Source organism: Tenrec ecaudatus, chromosome 2 (genome assembly GCF_050624435.1).
Source record: "Tenrec ecaudatus isolate mTenEca1 chromosome 2, mTenEca1.hap1, whole genome shotgun sequence".
In the NCBI taxonomy this organism is placed as follows: domain Eukaryota; kingdom Metazoa; phylum Chordata; class Mammalia; order Afrosoricida; family Tenrecidae; genus Tenrec; species Tenrec ecaudatus.
Window position 1 is genome coordinate 35224354 of NC_134531.1, and position 18298 is coordinate 35242651.

At 44.9% G+C, this 18298-nt stretch overlaps 1 protein-coding gene across 1 annotated transcript in view; it reads left to right on the forward strand.

Moving 5' to 3' along the window:
* SLC1A3 (solute carrier family 1 member 3) overlaps window positions 1-18298 on the forward strand; it is a 108467-nt gene that overhangs the window by 77661 nt on the left and 12508 nt on the right. Inside the window, exons 4-6 of the mRNA XM_075540938.1 lie at window positions 10901-11105; window positions 12577-12619; window positions 16880-17172. Coding sequence (XP_075397053.1) covers window positions 10901-11105; window positions 12577-12619; window positions 16880-17172 — 541 coding nt within the window. The remainder of the gene's footprint in view (window positions 1-10900; window positions 11106-12576; window positions 12620-16879; window positions 17173-18298) is intronic.

The window sequence follows — 18298 nt, forward strand, 5'->3', positions numbered from 1 at the left end:
GTCGAGATGGCTTGCCTCACTGATGAAAACCAAGAGCATTTTTGCTTAAATTTTTACGGAGGCTTTCCTAGAACTTCCTGCCTCTCTTCCACAATGTGCAGTTGGATTCCAGGTGAATGAGCTGGCAGGACGTAATGATCAGAGCCCTCCTTTCCTTAGTGTCTACTATCAACACGAAATCATTTCCTGGTATGATGCGCAGATGGAAAAAGGATGAAGCTTTTGGCTCCCATGAAGATGTTCAGGCTTGAAAACACAAAAGGGAAGTTCTGCTCTGTCTACAGGTTCACCAGGAGTCAGAATCCACTCAGCAGCACTGAGTTTGGCATGGGTTTGGGGTTTGGTTTCTGGATGGTAGGCAGAAAGGAATCTTGGTGAAATGATGAAAATACTCACCCCCTAACCAGTGATTCCTCCGGAGAAAGATGAGGTAAAGATGGCGATCTTGGAAACCTCATAAGGCAGTTCTACTCTGAGTCGGTATCAATTGGATGGATCAGACTGCTTATGGTGGGCAGACCAGGGTCGTAGAAAGGAAGACAGAAAGGTTATTGTCATGCTTCTTCTGTTAATTTATAGGGGATACAGAGCAGTGTTTTGCAACTTTTTTTAACAAATCATTTTATTATGCTCTTACAGCTCTTATCACAATCCATACATCCATCCATTGGGTCATGCACATTTTACATATGTTGCCATCATCATTTTCAAAACATTTTCTTTCTACTTGAATCCTTGGTATCAGCTCATTCCCCCCACCCCCCGCCCTCCTCCATCCTTCCTCCCTCACAAACTCTTGATAATTTATAAATTGTTATTTTTTTCATGTCTTACACCAACCGCTATCTCCCTTCACCCATTTTGCTGCTGTTCGTCCCCCTGGGAGGGGGTTATATGTCAATCATTATGACAGGTTTCCTCTTTCTCCCCCCACTTTCCCCTTACCTCCCTGGTATCGCTACTCCCATTATTGGTCCTGAGGAGTTTATCTGTCCTGTACATAGGGATTCCCTGTGTTTTGAGCTCTTATCTATACCAATGTATATGCTCTGGTCTAGCTGGATTGGCTATCAAAATATATAGCATCTGGGGTCTTAAGACTTGAAGATAAACAAATCTAGCTGAGAAGCAACAAAGCCCACATGGAAGAAGCACACCAGTCTGTGTGATCATGAGGTATTGATGGTATCAGGCATCAAAGACCCATAATAAAAAAATTAGATCCCTGTGAATGAGGGTGGAGTGGAGACCCAAAGCCCATTAGACATTCCCCCACAGAAGGGTCACAAGGAAGAGATGTGTCAGGCAGTGTGCAGTACAACACCGATGAATCATACAACTTTCCTCTAGTTCTTTAATGCTTTTCCCCCCATACTATCATGACCCCATCTCTACCTTACAAATCTGGCTTGCAAACTTTTTTTTTAACCAGACTCCCAATAGTAAACATATTTTATCCTGTGACTGGACTCAGAAACACACACACACACTGTTGAAACAAAGGCTACACAAAGCAATCCTGACCTTTACTCCAATATTTTTCTATTCTAGTCTCTTTCATTAAATAATTAAATACCAGTCATGACCCACTAAATTGCTTTCATGGCCTGCATAGAAAGCATTCATTTAGACTTCACTCCACTTCTCCCTTTCCTTGTGCATTTGATTGGGTTTTTTTTTCAGTCATTCATTTACTCACTCATTCTTTTTTTTTAACATTTTATTAGGGGCTCATACATCTCCTATCACAATCCATACATATACATACATCAATTGCATAAAGCACATCTGTACATTCTTTGCCCTAATCATCTTCTTTTTTTTTCTTTTCTTTTTTTACATTTTATTAGGGGCTCATACAACTCTTATCACAATCCACACATATACATACATCAATTGTATAAAGCACATCCATACATTCCCTGCCCCAATCATTCTCAAAGCATCTGCTCTCCACTTAAGCCCTCTGCATCAGGTCTTTTATTTTCCCCTCCCTCCCTGCTCCCCCTTCCCTCATGAGCCCTTGATAATCCACAGATTGTTATTTTGTCATATCTTGCCCTATCCGGCGTCTCTTCCCCCCCTTCTCTGCTGTCCATCTCCCAGGGAGGAGGTCACATGTGGATCCTTGTAATCAGTTCCCCCTTTCCAACCCACTCTCCCAGCATCGCCCCTCACACCCCTGGTCCTGAAGGTATCGTCCACCCTGGATTCCCTGTGCCTCCAGCTCCCATGTGCACCAGTGTACAGCCTCTGCCCTATCCAGTCCTGCAAGGTAGAATTTGGATCATGGTAGTTGGGGGGAGAAAGCATCCTGGATCTGGGGGAAAGCTGTGTTCTTCATCGGTACTACATCGCACCCTGACTGACCCATCGCCTCTCCTAAACCTCTCCATGAGGGGATCTCCAGTACTCACTCATTCTTTTATTAACATGTGAAGAGATGGAATGTTTTTGTTGTTTTGTTAGGCTGAGACTTCCAGAAAAGCAAAACCGGTGTCATTTCCACAGGTATAAGAAAGAAATGTCTTTCAAGAGAGAGCGGTCTACACAGCTGAAGAACCCAACAAGCTCAGCCCAGCTCGTGAGTCAATGCAGGCTGTAGGTCAGCAGGAAGAAAGAAGGGAGTGGTCCACACTACACTCCCAGGAGACAGCATCAGGCGGGGAGCTGATTAACGGGTGGCACTCCACCTTAATCTTGCCCCAACAACAAGTCCAAGGCCTCAGCTGAGAATCCTGGTCTAGCCAAGTTGACACAAAACCTAACTACCACAGGCACCATTAAATCAGGCCTGACTCAGAGCAACCGTGTGTACAAGGGAACAGTACACTGCCCAGCCCTGTGCCATCCTCATAACTGCTGTATCGGAGCTCATGGTTGCAGCCACTGTGCTAATTCATCTCATCCGATGTTTTCTTCTTTGTCACTGACCCTCTAGTTGACCTATCATGATGCCCTTTTGCAGGGACTAGGTCTCTCCTGATACGTGAGGCAATATCTCTCCATCTTTGCTCCTACTGCAGCATCCTGGCTGTCCTTCTTCCAAGACATGTGCTTGTTCTTCTAGCATCCCATGGTAATTTCAGGATTCCTTGCTAGCACCATCATCCAAATGCATCAATTCTTCTCCAGGCTTCCTGATTGGCTCTCCATCTTTCACATGCACATGAGACCACTGAAAACTCACTGCCCTCCTGTGGATTCCCACTCATATGATTTGAACTGCTGACGCTAAGATTAGCAGGTCGATTCATTGCTCGCTGTGCCCACATAAATGTTACTGTTTCTAACTAATTAAGGGAAGAGCTAGCAAAACTGGTAGATCTGAATACTTTTTAAGGCAGCTTTAGTACCTAAAATTAGTACAGAACCCTAATTTAAGCACTGAAAACAAACAAACATACACCCTGAACTCTCTGTGGCCTGAGAGAAAAACAGTAATAAAAGCGATTCTCATGAATTATTGTGGAGCAACTGCCATGTGCAGTCTGGCTCTGGGCTCCGAGGCTACAGCAATGAGAGTAGGTAGTCCTGCTCAAATATTCTAGCCCTATAATGCCTGAATTTTTAATTTCAGCAAAAAATTTTTTGTTTGTTTTATTCTTTACTTTCATAGTTATCAATATATATTAATATGTACATTTAATTGTTACGAAAATATCATGCTCGGCGTTATAGGGCTAGGAGAGGGAGACGTGGAATGAGCCTATCGTTTACCAAGGACCTGCTACAGTGTGCGAGTGAGACAAAAAGTATTGCAACAAAATCATAGCAGTCTTTATTTATGAAGAATATCAAAGGGTGAGGTCATTGTTTCCTAAGGCATCCTCCGTCTAGGCCAATCCCCGTCTGAAGGCAGTGGTTCCATCTCTCTAGCCCTTTGCTCAAGCATCCCGTGCTCCGCCGTTTCCCACATCAGCCCGGCAGTGTGAGTATCTTGGAGGGGCTCCCATCACGCTCCTCCTCAATCACGCTCCTCCTCAGTGTTCTTTGTACGCCAGGGACAAAAACGAGTCTGAAGAGGCAAGATCAGGGCTGTAAGGTAGATGGATTCAGGTTTTACCCCAAAATTCTCATACGATAGCACTGCTACCTTCGATGAATAAACATCAGAAAAAGTAAAATTTTCTGTCACAACAGAAAAATAAAAATTCCTCAGCAAAACTTTTCTGGCTTGTTCTCAGCCAATGCAGTTTTCCTTTATTTTTTTTCCTCTAAATTTCATAATAAGTCCCTATCTCTTTCTCTGTCCTTTGAGAAAAATCTATGAAGATTACTTCTTTGGAATGCCAAGTAATAGTTGTCCTAACCTTGTGTGCTGACCTTTTTGCCTTGAATTGAACTTGGCCAGCTGATGCCCTCAGAGGCGCTGTTTGGATTTTTTTTTTTATTAAGGTTCCCCAAGGAGATGAAGACAAGGATACTGCTGAGAGAGCTTTGTGCAGTCACCCCCTGATCACAGACACATTTCAATGTGACATGTTTGGAATAAACCCATTCCTGTATGAACTGTGTTTAATAGCAATGCCTGTTGACTTATCTGCTGTACGTTTTCTCTAACTTTCATAATAATGCCGATACTGTTAGCTTCCTTTGTAGGTGAGAAATAGAGGCTTAGTGGAGCTAATCGTCTTAATTCATTTATCTACTTCATTTATAATGGCAACAACAGGTAACATCTGTTGAATATACCACGTGTCCTCTGGGCGGTGTCCACTTGGAGGTCAGCAAATCCCTAGGAGGGAGCGCTCATTGTTTCCACTCCGCAACGAGAAAACAGAGCCTTAATGTCACGGGGTCCGAGAGACGGCAGTAAAACTCAGATACGCTCGCCTCGCGGCTGAACTCCACCCACTGTGCCATCATTTTTAAGAAAGAATGCGCTTCTAAAATGTCCTGCAATTGGCCTCACGTCGTGCAAATATCATATTGGAAGCCAACATACTACTTGTGGTTCAAAATTGTGATACAATGATTTTTGCTAACAGTGTCTAGCCGGAGTTGTAGATGTTTGCCTTCAGTTCCCAAACCCATCGAATGCTAGAACTTCACTTGTTCGCAATCAACAAGGGCCAGAAGATGAGATTGCAGTGCAGGAGAACGTGGTATCGGATTAGAGAGGCCTCGGGGTACAGTGGAGAAGCACTTGTCTATGAACTGAGAAGTGGACAGCAGGAACCCCTACTGCCCACTCCAGGCCCCGCTGCCTTTTTATCAGGGAGCTTCTGAGTCCTCCTCCTCCCTCTTTTCTTAGGGGTACAGTGTCTGTGGGGGAACCCCACTTTTCAGCCTGTCGATATGAAGTCTGTTTCTAAGAGTGCAGTTTTTGTTTTTAAAACATTCGCCACCTTGTGTTCAGATGAGTGCAGGTGTATTAGAACTTGTCCTTGTTGTAAGTGTGCCAGTCTTGACCTTTTAGGAGGGCTGGGGGCAGGCGGCGTTCATTAGCTGAGCTTGTGAAAGGCACATGACGGAGAAGGAATACATCAGAAATGAGGTCAAACGGAACCAAACGGTAATCTAGAATCAGCCAGCTGTTGCCTTCACCCTTTTACCAATCTTTTTGGACCTGGCCCAATGGCCCTGGAAGGACAAGGAAACGCCATGGGGAACCGTGGAAAGATAACTCGTAACAGATTAGATATTCCAAAGACGAGGCCTCAACTACTGGGGGAAGGATGTAGAGGTATATTAACGTAGGAGATATCTGTTTGTAAGAGATCAGCAGATGGCAAAATACAATCCATGCAAAGAATATTGGAAATTTAACGTTACTTGTATGTTATCCTTTAATACTTGGCTGAGGCCATACACATTTCATTTCTCCAAGAAGAACTCATACCAAATATTTCACCAAAAGAAAACTAATTTGCAAGCTCAGAATCCCACCTACATATATAGGTGACGTTCCCCACCAATAGATTGATAGATAAATAGAGAGATAGATAGATAGACTCCTGCAGAGCTGTTGTGCTACATCAAACTGATTATTAAGGAGCCTTGATGGCACGGTGGGTTATGCATTGGACTGCTAATCACAAGGTCAGCAGTTCAAACCTACCAGGCCCTCCTAGGGAGAAAGAGGAGATTGTCTCTAAAGATTTAAAACCTTGGAAACCCACTGGATCAGTTCTACTCGGTCCTGTAGGGTTGCTATGCATCTGAATCAACTCCATGGCAGTGAGGTTTGTTTGTTTGTTTGTTTGTTTTGGAGACACTTATTACCAAAAGATTGTCATTATTACCAAAGAGGTAATTATCCATCTGCTTCAAAACTTCCTTCTCTCCCTTTTCCCTCTCTCCAGCTTGACTGTTGCCTAAAACACTGTAGGTCTCTGAAACAGAGTTTTAATCTTTCATCTTCCAGAAAAAATACCTTGTTCAGTCTCCTTTAGATGTGTAAGTCATCTGTGAGCATATAATATGTTTGCAGAAGTGACTGGTTAAGAGTTTGGTTGATGACTGGTTTGTACAGCATGGTGGGTTTTTAGAAAGGAAAATTAGGCCCAAGAGCCCACATCTAGCAAGTGTCCACAGCCTTCCACTCTCCGGTGGGATATGCTGTGGTGGAGCGCTCTAGGCGTGGTGGAGAATTTGCATAGCTTGATCAGCAGAGGGGGTGGTGGTTCAGGAGAATGGCCACCTTCCATGCAAGGGACTTGGCCTCTAATTCTCTGCCAGGGTACCTCACATGCAGTCACCTCCTCACTATCGATGGAAGCTTGCATGGTCAATGAACCAAACAAATTTCAGTGGCGCTTCCAGACTAAGACAGCCTAGGAAGAAAGATCTAGCAATCCACTTCAGAAAATCAGCCAACAAAAAAACCTCCAGATCACAACAATCTGATCCTGCTACGCATTGGGTTTGCTTTGAGTCGTGTGCGTTGGAAGCCAACTGGACAGCATCTTACAACAACAGCCACAGAGAATACTGGGGAATGTGGCAGAGTCTTCATCTCGATTACATCCCTTCATGGAATTTTCCTTGAGCCAACTGGCTCCTCTTAAATGCAAGATTAGAGAACGTGCAGGGATAAGAAGCAAATGCAATGTGGAGAACTCTTAGTCATCCACACGAAGAGAGGAATAGTAGAAAGGGTTCACTTTGGGGGTATGGAGTCAATTCCTGGCACTGCCATCGATTAGCTATGCAACCCTGGGCAAGCTACTGAACTTGTCTGGGCCTCTTGTTTCTTTACCTATTCAAAACAATCCTTGCATCATAAAGCTGCCAGGAAATTAAATGAATACGTGCTATCAGCCCAGGCAGGATGCAGTGAATCAATTCAGTGGGCCAACGTAAAAGCCAACTCACAATCTACAAAGCATGTCATCATAATCAGAAGCATCATCATAGTACTCGTATGAATAATAATTATTTGCTTCAAGAGGGCCCTGGGTCTGATGACAGGCTGTCTTCATAACAGAGACATCAGAACGTCTTGAAGGGGGCAGCTTTAGTTACTTTGGCTTGCGCTGCCAGTAAGTCCATTCCAACTCCAAGTGGCTTGGCTAAGCCCAGATCAAATGAAGAAAAAGAGATCAGTCAAGATCATTATCTTTACTACTTATGCTGGAATGTGTTGTTCAAATATTGGTGGAGATTAATGTGTGGTTGTGGTAACACACTCCCACAATTAGCCCTACACCCAAATGACCTCCTATCTCCCCATCTCCCCATTTCCCTGATCTGCCATATATTTTTCAAGTAACAAGGGTCACTGCAGAGTTTCCCCTCCCTAAACATTCAGGGCATTTGCGGCCAAAGCTCCCTTTAACACAAGGTGATGGAGTACTTTCCCCTGGCCCCAGACACTGTGACGTTCTTGATTAGTCTCTGACGACTAGCTTATTCTCCCCCATATCATGGGGTTGGAAAAGGAAAAAGAAAGTCATGGAGTGGGGATAAGGGAAAGGAACAACATATCCTGCTCATCTGGAGTTTGGTCGTCCAGGGTCCTTCCTCCACTGTCCTGGCCCCCACCCGAATCAAGGCCACTCGTTCTCCTTGTGACCCTGGGGGTAACACATTGCTCACCTCTGACTACAGCTGCTCTGACGCTAGTGTTGGCCTTGTGGCTGGTGGGTCCTTTCGTTTCTCAGGCCTGTATCAGAGGAAAGGGAATTGCTGTCATTGGAAGGACAGAGAGTGGGGATGCTGTAGTACCCGGGGGAGACATGGACATGTGACCCCACGAAGGTCTATGAGATCCCTTTAGGGGTATGACCTACATTGGGAAATTGCTCCTTAAAGACATCTGACCTTCTTTGACTGAACAAAGGTGGCTGCGGCTTTATTCGCTTTTCAAAGGGCCGAGATGTAGTGGGTGGTGAGGCCTGTTATTGAATAGATTCTCTCGTGACTAAAATTGTCTGGATGGTCATCTTCAGCGATTTCAGAATTAGTCAATATGGGTAAAGTCTTTTGTAAGGGTTTTCATTTTTAAAATAGTTTTAAAAGTTACACAAAACCAACAAAACATTTTGTCCTGGTGTTGGATGGGGGCTTGGATAACTCCCTGCTAATTCCTTTTCCTGTGGAAACTGGGGAAGGGGGAGGACAATGCCGCACCCTTTGTTTGCCCCCTTGGTTTCTAGTGTTCTGCCTGGACCCTTAGCACCCTCTCTGAATAGCTCACGATGGGCACAGCCGAGAAAAGTTGTCATGAGGATGGAACAGCACTGCCGAAGAGAAGGCAAGAGAGAGAGAAAGCTCCTCAGAGGAAGGAAAGCCTGCTGCCTGGTACCCTCGAGCAGAGAGCGCCGGCCTGTGGGCTCCATCATTTCTAAGAACAGGGAGGCTAAGATGTTATGAGATGTGATTCAGAGGAGAGAAGGAAAAGGGAAGGGGTTGGCAGTGGAGACGAGAGACTTTGACTGAGAATGGGTTAGCCCATCTCCAGTGTGGGCAAACTGCTAAACGGTGCCATCCAGTAAATGCATGTGTGGGCCACCGGGTTTCAAGAAAGTAGGCCAGAACAGTAAAAGGCTTTGTTCCCACATTTAAGCCAAAGTTAAGATCTTCTCATTTGTAGGCGCCGCATTTGTTTACTCAATGGCAGAATGCAAGCTAGACTTAGCTACAGAAGATCTGGGTTCTAGTTCGTATTTCATTCTACGCATTGTTAGCCGGACCTTAGATGGCTGTTTTGGTTTGTTTTCATTTGCCTTTGGGGATGTTACAATGGGAATATGTCAGCTGCTGGACAAGTGATTATTATAAACATTATGAATGATATGGTACAAAGATGAATGAAATTCTAAACTGAAGGTCACGGTATTGATCCCCATATAAAATAATAACCTTTGCGTGATTTGGGAGCAAACTATGATCTGGTAATAGCAGACACTATTATTTTTCAATACTTTATCTTCCCATAGGCATGTTTGTGTGATCACGGTCCAACCACCCTTAGAATCCGGTCTCGATCATGGAATCGCAGTCTAACTTTTGACGCATTTGTGTTGCTGTTGTTCCTCCAACACCGCCAGGCCTGCCCATCCGCACCACCGTGCTTTCTTGCCGCGGTTCCTGTGTCCGCGCCTTTTGTCAATGGTCTTCCTCCTTTTCACCCGCCTTCTGCTTTCCCCAGCATGACGTCCTTGTCCAGGGACTGGTCTCTCCTGATACCATAGCCAAAGTCCATGAAAGAAAGTCTCATCATCCTCCCTTCTCAGGAGTATTCTGACCAGGCGTCTTCCAAGACGATGGTGTTTGTTCTTCAGGCAGTCCACAGTAATTTCCAGCGAAGCACGCTTTCAAATCGTTTGTTGCTTTGTTTGGTTTTAAGTCAACTAGCTATGAGGTATTGTTAGGTCGATTCCAAGTTATAGCAACCCTATGGACAGCAGGACATTGAGTAGAGTCCATATTATTGGGTTTTCATGGGGTGGAGGGAGGGGGGAAGAAGGACGTAAAGGGAAGACACCGCTGATGGAAGATAGTGAATCCAAACTTCTTTGTACGTATGTCATTCCCGCTGGTCGTCCACCTTCAAGGGCATCAAGATGGGTTCCATTCGCTGGAGTGGTTAGGGGAGCCGTAAATCCATGTCTTCTCCTTACCCAGGGTGACATCCTGCTAAGGGAGACGTGGAAGATGATCTCTGAAAATGAGGGGAGCAGGATGTTTAACCTGCAACCGTGTCTCCGGGCCTGGGTCCAGGTGGAGGAAGGCAGGGGATGAGGATGAGAAGAATCTCTCCAAAGTAATGTAACTTTTCTTTTGTCAAGATGAGAGTAAATTAAGCAGCAGAGATACCATTTGAAGACCTTGGCCCTTATCATCCAAGGTCTGCGTTGAGTGTAGTTGGAACTGAAGGTGATCGGAATAATGGTTTCCATTGCATTAAAATGAGGGGGGCGGGGGCGAGGGGCCACAATAATAAGAACCCTTTTCCTATTAAAAGAACCACTTTGAAAGAACTTAATTAGCTTAATTAAACTGGGCAATTCATTTGTGTGATCACCTCAGTGCTTGAACTTTTGAAGTAAGCTTGGGGTATTTTGCCAGCGCTTCTTAAACTCTATCTTGACTCAAGCATGCACATACTACTTACTCACCCTTGCAGCTTCTCAACAAGCCGGGAGAGAATGCGACTTCACTGTCCACCAGTAGATAGAAGCCTTTAGTTGACTATGGGAAATCCATTCTGTGAGGAGAAAAGAGGTCATCACATGTTTGTTGACCCAACTGCTGCCCAAGTGAATGGACAGCTTTCTTCCTTGATGCTCCTCAATGTCCGAATTAAATCTGGAGCCAAGGTCTCCTAACACAACCAAATCTCCTTGCTGGGTGGGATGAGGGTAGGGAAGCACCCTTGTTCCCATTGGCTTCCACTGGAGATTGTCCCGGGCTGACTTTCTGAAAATCTCCTTCTGTTTGCCTTCACCAGGAATGGCGGCCCTAGATAGCAAGGCCTCGGGGAAGATGGGAATGCGAGCTGTAGTCTATTACATGACTACGACCATCATTGCTGTGATCATTGGCATCATCGTTGTCGTCATCATCCATCCTGGGAAAGGCACAAAGGAAAACATGCACAGAGAAGGCAAAATTGTACAAGTGACGGCTGCGGATGCCTTCCTGGACTTGATCAGGTATGTCCTTGCCAGCCAGACCCTGTGGGTAGATTTTGATCTCTGAACGTCTTATCTTGGGGAGTCATCTAGACCCCAGAAGAGCTATCATACTGAACCAGCCTGGCTGGGCTTGAATGAAGGCCACGCCTTCCCTTCTTCCTGCCAGAAACTACAGTACGATTCTCTTTTCTGATCTCTCGTGAAAGAAGGGAGTGTAGCGAGGAGACAATACAGGTTTTGAGACCCTTGACTTTAGAATTCAGAATGATTCCATACCAGATTGTCACCCAATCACTATGTTTTAATTTGGTTCACACAGTTAATGGAAGATCTGTTATCATTTTCCCACAAATTATACCGTCCAGTAGTTAGTTAATACTTCTCAGTCCCAGGCTGGTTTGACCAATCAGAGCCTATATTTCCGCCCCTACTCATTTCAGTGACAAGATGTATTTGACTCAAGCATGTATCCTGGAATCCCCTGAACTTGTAATTCCATTGAGGTTTAGAAAACGAAACCCAAGGAGCACCGATGAGAAGAAATAGGACAAAGCGTGGCCTAGGTGGGAGGAAGAAATGGAGACGCTTGTACAACCTAAAATAGGGCTTTGATGACACACAACTTCTCGGATTTGGGGCTCTTCACTTGACCCAGAACATATTTCCTTCTCTTGCTATCTTCAGTCATGACACCTTAATAGTTCAAGTCAGTCTCCTCTGTAACAGATGAGGCAACTGAGACCTAAGGTCACACAGCTGGTTAGAGACTCATCAATCAATAGATGCCCCTACTCCTATTAGTTCAGTGAACTAAATCACCGCGCTGATACAGTCTCTGAGAAGGCCACAAATCCTGCCACATGGGCCTCAAATTCATATATTGTACACCATCACCAGTGAGCCTCAGAAGCTCCTATCATGGAAAATTAAATGCTATTTATTGTTGCTACTATTAAATAGCTCCCCAGTTATCCAGAATGCTTAGGAGACAGGACATTTCCAGTCTCGTTTTGATATCCCCTAGGGACTGAGTTTTGATGGTATACGTGTCTGAACCAAGATTCACCTGAACTGACAAGAGGACAGATGAGTTGAATTTGGGATTTCCCTGAAAAACACGGACCACCTATGTGCAAGTTCAAGTCTACCCTGATCCTTTCCTTTGGTTGGCTTCAGGCAATCTTTACCTTGTTGTTTTTGTCGGGTTGCCATCAAGTTGGTCCTGACTCAGGCGACTCTTTGCACCTCAGGCTGAAGCCCTTCCACGGCCTGGGCCATCTTCACAATTGCTGTGCTTGAGCCCCCTGTCTCAGCCACGGTGTCAGTCCTCCTTGTGCAGGATCTTCCTCTTTCTGCAGACCCTCCCCTTTACGAGTGTGGTGTCCTTCCTCAGGCACTGGCCTCTCTTAATTTGAGGCATTCTGAAATGATCTTTAAGGAGAAAACATGATCGGGGAAAATGTTCAAGTGATCATTGCTTTCGTTGCAGGAACATGTTCCCGCCAAACCTGGTAGAAGCCTGCTTTAAACAGGTAAATATTCTACAGCCACTAATTCACCTGTGAAGTTCCTCTTTGGAACAGGACCCTTTCCCCAACACCCCCTCCCCCCTCCCCACCTGCCATCACCTTTCTGCAATAGGGAACATTTCTTACCAACCAGGCAGAAAACACTAGGCTTGCTGGGTGGAGAAGTTAAGGAGGAGAAGTTCTTAAACTAAAAACCCACACCAGTTGCTGTGAGTTGACTCCAACTCAGGACAGGCCTATAGGATAATGCTAGGTGGGACAACACGGTCCCAAAGGGTTTTCAATGCTGTGATTTTTACAAAGCAGATGGCCACATTTTCCCCTCTTGGAGCTGCTGGTGGATATGAACTACACCGTTTTGGGTTGGTAGTCGAGTACGTCACCACTCCACCACTAAGACTATCATCTTACCCTGCACTGTGTCTTGCATGAAAACAGTGTTTTGAGTCTCTGTTCCTGTGAAGATGAATTAGAAGATACCCCTTTTGCTTCCTCTCCTGCCCTCTTGCCACCACCCCCTGCAAACCGCCCTCCCCCGGCCCCACTGAGCGAGCCAATTCTAAAGTATCATACATTTACAGCTTACTTTTTAAAAGTCTAGGGAAATTCTCTAGGTTACTGGATGAGATTTAAAATCAATGGCCGTTTTGGTTTTTCTTAAACTACAAAAGCCTTAAGAATCTGTGAACCTATTTGTCACTCCTGTCAAGTCAACTCTGACCAGTAGTGGGTCAGAGGAGAACTGTGCTCCACAGGGCTGATTTTTGGAAGTAGGTGGCCAGGCCCTTCTTCTGGGATGCCTGGACTTCTGGTTCACAGCCAAGCACTTTTACCACCCAGGGACTCTTCCGTATTCCCAAAGGAGAGCCAGGCCAGAAGGGAGTGACACCATCCTGTGTTGGATGCTAGGTAGGAGTCCAAAAGCTAGTATTGTCTGATCTGCCATGACAAATACATACATGGTGAGTCTAACTGTCTTCACCGCATTGATGAGGCAGTTCACTTGAGAGCTCAGGAGGATTACGTAGCCAGCCCAAGACCTCACAGGTAGTCAGTCCATGGCAGACCCAGAGTCCAAGTTCATTGTGTTGGCTCTGAATCGGTCCTTTCTCTCCTGCTCCCTTCGAAACTAGCCCCAGGGTGGTATTGCAGCCAGTTCCTCTTAGCCCCAGAGCCAGCAACTCCTGGCGTCTGTGTTGTGTATACAAATATGCTTTACTATTCTCACCATCGGAGCCCTGGTGACATAGTGGCTAGGTATTCAGCTGTTAACTGCAAAGTCAGTAGATCTATTCCACCAGCCACCCCCCAGAAGAAAGACAGAGACTTCTATTCCTGTAAAGATTTATAGTCTTGGAAACTCACAAAGACAGTTCTACCCTGCCCTATAAGGTTGCTGTGATTTCACAGCAGTGAGTTTGGTTTGGGATTTTTTTTTTCTTCTCATTAAAGTCATGCTTTATTTTCATTCACATTCTAACAATTGACATGCCTGGGAAACATTATTTTTATTTTTTTATATTTTATTAGGGGCTCATACAACTCTTATTACAATCCATACATATACATACATCAATTGTAGAAAGCACATCCGTACATTCTTTGCCCTAATCATTTTCAAAGTATTTGCTCTCCACTTAAGCCCTTTGCATCAGGTCCTCTTTTTTTCCCCTCCCTCCCCACTCCACCCTCACCTGGGAAACATTATTATAAATGAATACATTTGTTAAATTTTCAAGAACAAAATTTTTTTGTTTTTGCACTTTTTTATTAAAAATAATTTTATTAGGGGATCTTACTCTTAGCACAATCCACATATCCATCCATCTTATGTATTTTCACTGCCATCGAGTCAATGCCTATGCCACTTTAATAAGTACACTTTGCTGCTTTACTATTAAAATTATTTTTTAAAGTAGGGAGAGATTCAACATTCTTTAACTAGGAAGGATCCCTAGTAAAAGGGTTAGGGGAGTTAAACATTGGGTTGCTAACCTCAAGGTTGGTGGTTCAAACCTACTCGCTAGACTGTGGGAGAAAGATGAGGCTGTCCGTTTCTGTAAAGATTGACAGCCTTGGAAACCCTAAAGGGCTGGCCTACTCTGTCCTGTAGGGCTCCCAGGGTTTGGAATGGACTCGACAGCAGTGGTTTGGGTTTGGGGCTAAATAAACATCCTCAACCATTTCTCCAAGCAAGTTTGCCGTCTGGTTGATTCCGATTCATCAGGTCTACAAGGCAATGGCCTTGTGGAAGCACATCACCAAGCCTTTCTTCTGGGGTAACTCTGAATGGATCCAGACCATCAACTCTTCTTTCAGTGGGTAGTCGAACATGTAAAATGTTGTGCTGCCCAGGGACTCCTGCATTGCTCCAAATGGCTTCAGTCCGCCCTCTGTGATCTGCTGAGCCTCCACTGAGAACCTGTATGACAAACAAAACCTTGACCTTGGGAGAACAGGAGTCTATGCCTATAAGTCAGTCTTGGCTTCTCATTCTCCTTTTTAAATGTTTATAAAGACTCTTTCAAATAGATACTCCTTGCAGAAACTGAAAATTCATGGAGTATCATTTGTCTTTTAAAAAGAAAGAAAAAAAGTCTGAGAAGCCAAAATCTTTTTAAAATTCAAAACCATGTGTGACCATAAATAATAAGCCCCTTTCAATCCCACCAGCCAGCCACAGCACCACGGAGCTTCCTGTTCCAGTCAATCTGGGGACATTGGGTGATGGCAGAAATGCTGCTTTCCAGACCTTTCCAATGGGAAACATGCTGGCTCCTGCAGATTTATTGTCGTTCTCTCTAGGTAGCATTCACAGGATTTCACATCTTCCCAGATCTCTTGGGCTTAGAGCAGAATGCAAACAAGGTTGCGATTTCCATGTAGGCCGCTATGTTTGTCTCCTAGGACTGCCCTAAAGATTACCATAAACGAGGTGGCTTAACACGGCAGAAATGTGTTCTCTCGTGCTTCTGAAGGCCAACATCAAACTGTCGACAGGCCTGAACTCCCCTTAAGAAAAGCCCTAGAGAAGACACCTTCATGGCTTCTTCCTCCATCCTGGTGGCCCCTGGCCACCCTTGATTTGTAGCTGTATCGTTCTAACCTCTGCTCGCTCTGCACCTGGCTTTGTCTGTGTGTGTGCGTGTGTGCGTGTGTGCAGAAGTTAAGGATCTGCAGGAGGAAAGATAGATAGACTATCTATCTGCTCCTGTAAAGCATTACAACCTTGGAAACCCTGTCAGGTAGTTTGACACTGTCCTATAAGGTCTCTGTGGGTCAGAACCAACTGGATAGCCCTCAACAACAGCGACAACATGAAGACAGCGGTCCTTGTATTTAGGGCCCACCCTAATCCAGGATGACTTCATCATGACCAGAGCATACAGGAAATGACCATATTTCCCAACACAGTACCATTCACATTGCAGGCACTCTTAAAATTTGAACCCATCTTTTAGGGAGAAGCAATTCAACCCACTGCAGCTACCAACTGTATCTCAACATAGGATAATACACAATTTTTAAGATATAAGAAAATGAATCTTGCCTAAGGTGATATGTGACCCAATTTGTAGAAGGCTGTGGAGGACCATGAGAGCCCAACTGCCCCCTGCAGAAGATCTAGTCTCCTGAAGCCTCCAGCAGAGCCTTTCTAGGCACAGGTCAAGAACTCTAGTGCTTTACTATCAGGCAGAGACTATTGTAACCTTGATCATGGTGGATCGGACCAATGTAATATGATACTCAGCCAATTGACCTCCCCCAGCTGAATTGGCTCGAGGTCCAAATATTTTTTTGCTAGTTCCACAACAGAAATTTCTTCTCTGGCTTTTTAAATATTGTTATTGGTCTTTTTTTTCTTTCATAGCCGCCAAATATGAGGATGGAAAGGGAATTCTAGGATCTCGTAGTGTGACCCCCTGAAGAATCAAAGGGACTGTTGTATTTGAATGGATGGTTTGTTTGTTCAATTGTTTGCATTAAATATCCATTCTAATCATTTTAATCGGATATCAGAAAACAACAAAAACACATATGAATGTCCACCATCTTTACTCAGCTACTCCTTTCCTGTTCTGTGTATTGACTGTGCTTTTACCCATTTGTCTTGAGTAGTTGTAGGGGGCTATGACTAGATAGACACAACGATTCATAGGGGTACTTTCTATCAACTATTCTCTCAATGCAAAATAAGGTGCGTGATTGTTGAAAATGTGAAGAAAGTCACTTTTAATTCCTGTTGTGCTCTTTTGTTTGAAGTTCAAAACCAACTACGAGAAGCGGAGCTTTAAAGTGCCCATTGAGCCCAATGACACGCTGGTGGGGACTGTGATTAACAATGTGTCAGAGGCCATGGAGACACTCACTCGACTCAAAGAGGAGCTGGTGCCCGTTCCAGGGTCTGTGAACGGAATCAACGCCCTGGGGCTGGTTGTCTTCTCCATGTGCTTTGGCTTTGTGATCGGCAACATGAAGGAGCAGGGGCAGGCCCTGAAGGAATTCTTTGACTGTCTCAATGAAGCCATCATGAGACTGGTCGCCGTGATCATGTGGTATGTATCACCACCTACTCCAGAGGCCCGTCAAACGGTTGCCCAAGAGCTGACTCCAGCTCATGGCAACCCCATGTGTGTCCAAATAGAACTGTGTTCCACGTGTCATCAGTGTGGCTGGTTCTTCAGAAATAGATAACCAGCCCTTTCTTCCCAGGTGTCTCTGGGTGAATTCGAATCTCCAGCCATTTGGTTAGCACCTGGGCACCTTTGCACCACCAGAGGACCCCAGTGCATGATGCTTATTGCCATCTGCATGTGTTCTGGGTGGAGGAAGAGGCCACCAGGCTAAAGGGCAAGGATGTCCCATTACAATGATCTTACTCTAGAAAGTGCACATAATTAAATGATTTCCCCGCCTACACAGGTCTTGAATCTACCCGCAAGCCTACCTTAGTAACTTTACTTGCTTGTTTGGGAAAAGTGTTAACTCCTTTACCCCAATGAGAGGGGATCTTATCCTTCATCCCTCTGTTTTGTTATTCAGTCAGTAAATAGGTGCTGAGCGTCTACTATGTGCCAAGCATACATGCTAAGTACCGGGGATTTGGCAGCCATGAAGCTTGCCTTGGGCGGTGTCGAGTGGGTTCTGGGGCAATGAAACTTTTGCCAAGATACGAAAGATCAAGAAAGGAACATTGCTAGTTGGGGACCAGTAATGTGAAGGCCCCTGTGGCTGTCAGCTCTTGTCAAGTCACAACTCATTCGTGGTGACTATGCACAATAGAAGGGAATGCTTCCCGAAGCAGCCCCTCCAGGCATACGAGTTGGTCTCTACTCACCTGCACCAATGGAGGAAGAAGGAGAGTCAAGAGTCGGAGGAGTGTGTGGCTAACTTCCTCCAGGAACAAGCGTCACCTTTATCATGAGACGTTAAGAACTGGATGGTGCCTGGGTGCCGTGATTGAACGGGACTAAAGATTCTGTAAAAGAATCATGATCAAAGGAGGGAAATGCAGAAAAGAAAATCAAATTCTCATGAACTGCAGACTTTCTGGGACCACGAAGTCTGGGTGAACTCCTAAAACTAGTCCTGAGACGTTTTTTAAACCTTAAACAAAGAAACATTCAGAACTCCCCACACTTGAAGTCTCCTTAAAGCCAGACACTCGCTTTAGCTTCACGA